The following is a 2,238-nucleotide window of genomic DNA, read 5'->3' as shown; positions in this document are numbered from 1 at the left end:
TTTGGTGGCTCTGAAAAGAGCCTTTGTGTTGTGGTTGGAGCCCGGGAAGATCTAAGCTCTCTCCCCACGGATCCTGCGGGCCAACTGGATGTCTTTGGGCATGATTGTTACCCTCTTGGCGTGGATGGCGCACAGGTTGGTGTCCTCGAACAGTCCCACCAGATAAGCCTCGCTGGCCTCCTGCAGGGCCATCACCGCGGAGCTCTGGAAGCGCAGATCAGTCTTGAAGTCCTGGGCGATCTCCCTCACCAGGCGCTGGAAGGGAAGCTTACGGATCAGCAGCTCAGTGGATTTCTGGTAGCGGCGGATCTCACGGAGAGCGACTGTTCCTGGGCGATAACGATGCGGCTTCTTCACTCCACCAGTGGCAGGAGCGCTCTTCCTGGCGGCCTTCGTGGCCAGCTGCTTGCGAGGAGCCTTCCCTCCGGTGGATTTGCGGGCGGTCTGCTTCGTCCTGGCCATAGCTAGATGTAGAGGTGAACAGATGTGATAAGCAAAGCAGCGGGAGAAGGGTATTTATGCTCCAGGGCGCGTCCTCATTGGTCTATAGGAAACACGCCCCCTGCACGCCACTGGTTGTGGCATAAATAAAAGAAGCCAATAAGGACATGATGTGTTTAACCAATCATTGTGAAGAGCAACTCCGCCTCTCGCCCAGTAACCCCGCCCCCTGTTGTCCCCGCCTCCTCCACGAGGCGGTTCACATCATCCCTTACATTCGGAATATGGAGCAGACGCCACTGACGTAAATGCACGGCCATATCCGTGTACACAGCGCTGTACAGTGCAGAGCTCGTATTAGCAACAGATAACTATCCATCCTGACACTGCGCCCAGCATCAATTATATAATGTACTGGCACTGATCGTACAGCTCTGCAGGGAGGAGGTGGTGGCACTGATCATACAGGTCTGCTGAGGACAAGGTGGTGGCACTGATCATACAGCTCTGCAGGGAGGAGGTGGTGGCACTGATCATACAGCTCTGCAGTGAGGAGGTGGTGGCTCTGATAAGAGCCTTTGTGGGATGAGGACAGGGCGGCTCCGCTTATTTCTTGGCCGCGGGCTTCTTGGCTTTAGCCGCCTTCTTAGCCGGACTCCTGGCAGCTTTGGGTTTCGCCGCCTTCTTAGCGGGGCTCTTTGTCACCTTCTTGGGCTTCGGAGCAGCCTTCGGCTTTTTGGGGCTCTTAACTGCTTTTTTGGCCGCTGCGGGCTTCTTGGCCTTTTTCGGGCTCTTCTTGGGCTTCTTCGGGGATTTTGCAGCTTTCTTGGCTGCTGGTTTCTTGGCTTTGGCTGCAGGCGCCTGCTTCTTCTTGTCCTTGGTCTCCTGCTTCTTGTTCAGCTTGAATGACCCGGAGGCGCCGCTGCCCTTAACCTGGAGCAGGGCGCCCTTGGTGACCAGACCCCTGACGGCCAGCTTCAGGCGGCTGTTATTCCTCTCCACATCGTACCCTCCAGCAGCCAGAGCCTTCTTCAGGGCGGCCAGAGACACCCCGCTGCGCTCCTTGGAAGCAGACACGGCTTTGACGATCAGCTCGGACACGCTGGGGCCAGAAGGCTTTTTGCTCTTCTTGGCGCCCCCTGCGGAGGATTTTTTCGGCTGCTTCTTGGATTTGGTGGCCGGTTCGGCAGGAGGAGGAGGAGCGGCGGCTGGCGCGGTCTCTGCCATCATATAATCAAGAACAAACACAAAGTGCTGAAAGAAAAATTACAAAAGCCGAAGCAGGAGCCGCCTCAAATATATACAGTCACACTGCGCACTGATTGGCTGCCCCTCCTGAGCTTCTATTGGCTGACACTGGTCACATGCCCCGCCCCTCCTGTCTGAGCCAGGTGAAGCTCCGCTCTCCCCTTGTGCTTCCTTGCCCGGGATAAGCGACCATTACCGGTCAGGACCGGGCAGCAGAGCCGCTGTGTCAGTGTCCTCCTCCTCACTGACATCTCCCCCACATGTCTATAGCCGTCACTGGCGGAGGAGGCAGGAAGGAGCCGGGAAGAGCCCCGGAATCTCCCCATAGTCCTCCTGGCCGCACATCATTCTGTATCGGGGAAGATGAATCTGCTGCGGGAGCTCGCTCCTTCTGTTCCCGGCACCTGTCACTATCACAGGGATCTGTACCACAATCTGTACCGTGCAGGAAGCTGATTGGACGATGGGAGAACGACCTGGAGCTGCTGAGAGGTCGGAAGGAGACACAGACGGCGGCTCCGCTCCCTGCAGCTTCTGGCCTATATATAT

General features: G+C 57.2%; 2 protein-coding genes across 2 annotated transcripts; both read right to left on the bottom strand.

The window, feature by feature from the left end:
* Positions 1 to 506, bottom strand: LOC141091655 (histone H3). The gene has a single exon (XM_073577336.1). The coding sequence runs from the start codon at positions 460 to 462 to the stop codon at positions 52 to 54; it is 411 nt and encodes a 136-aa protein (XP_073433437.1). The 5' UTR covers positions 463 to 506; the 3' UTR covers positions 1 to 51.
* Positions 507 to 998: 492 nt separating this feature from the next.
* Positions 999 to 1,740, bottom strand: LOC141091654 (histone H1.5-like). The gene has a single exon (XM_073577335.1). The coding sequence runs from the start codon at positions 1,669 to 1,671 to the stop codon at positions 1,048 to 1,050; it is 624 nt and encodes a 207-aa protein (XP_073433436.1). The 5' UTR covers positions 1,672 to 1,740; the 3' UTR covers positions 999 to 1,047.
* Positions 1,741 to 2,238: the final 498 nt, after the last annotated feature.

Source organism: Dendrobates tinctorius, unplaced genomic scaffold (assembly GCF_039654945.1).
Source record: "Dendrobates tinctorius isolate UK_male_01 unplaced genomic scaffold, ASM3965494v1 ptg000055l, whole genome shotgun sequence".
In the NCBI taxonomy this organism is placed as follows: Eukaryota; Metazoa; Chordata; class Amphibia; order Anura; family Dendrobatidae; genus Dendrobates; species Dendrobates tinctorius.
Note: the sequence above shows the minus strand (reverse complement) of the source record. Positions and strands in the feature narration are given on the sequence as shown.

Excerpts from the sequence above, each read along its gene's own strand:
- LOC141091655 (XM_073577336.1), bottom strand. The coding sequence starts at position 462 with ATGGCCAGGACGAAGCAGACCGCCCGCAAATCCACCGGAGGGAAGGCT.
- LOC141091654 (XM_073577335.1), bottom strand. The coding sequence starts at position 1,671 with ATGATGGCAGAGACCGCGCCAGCCGCCGCTCCTCCTCCTCCTGCCGAA.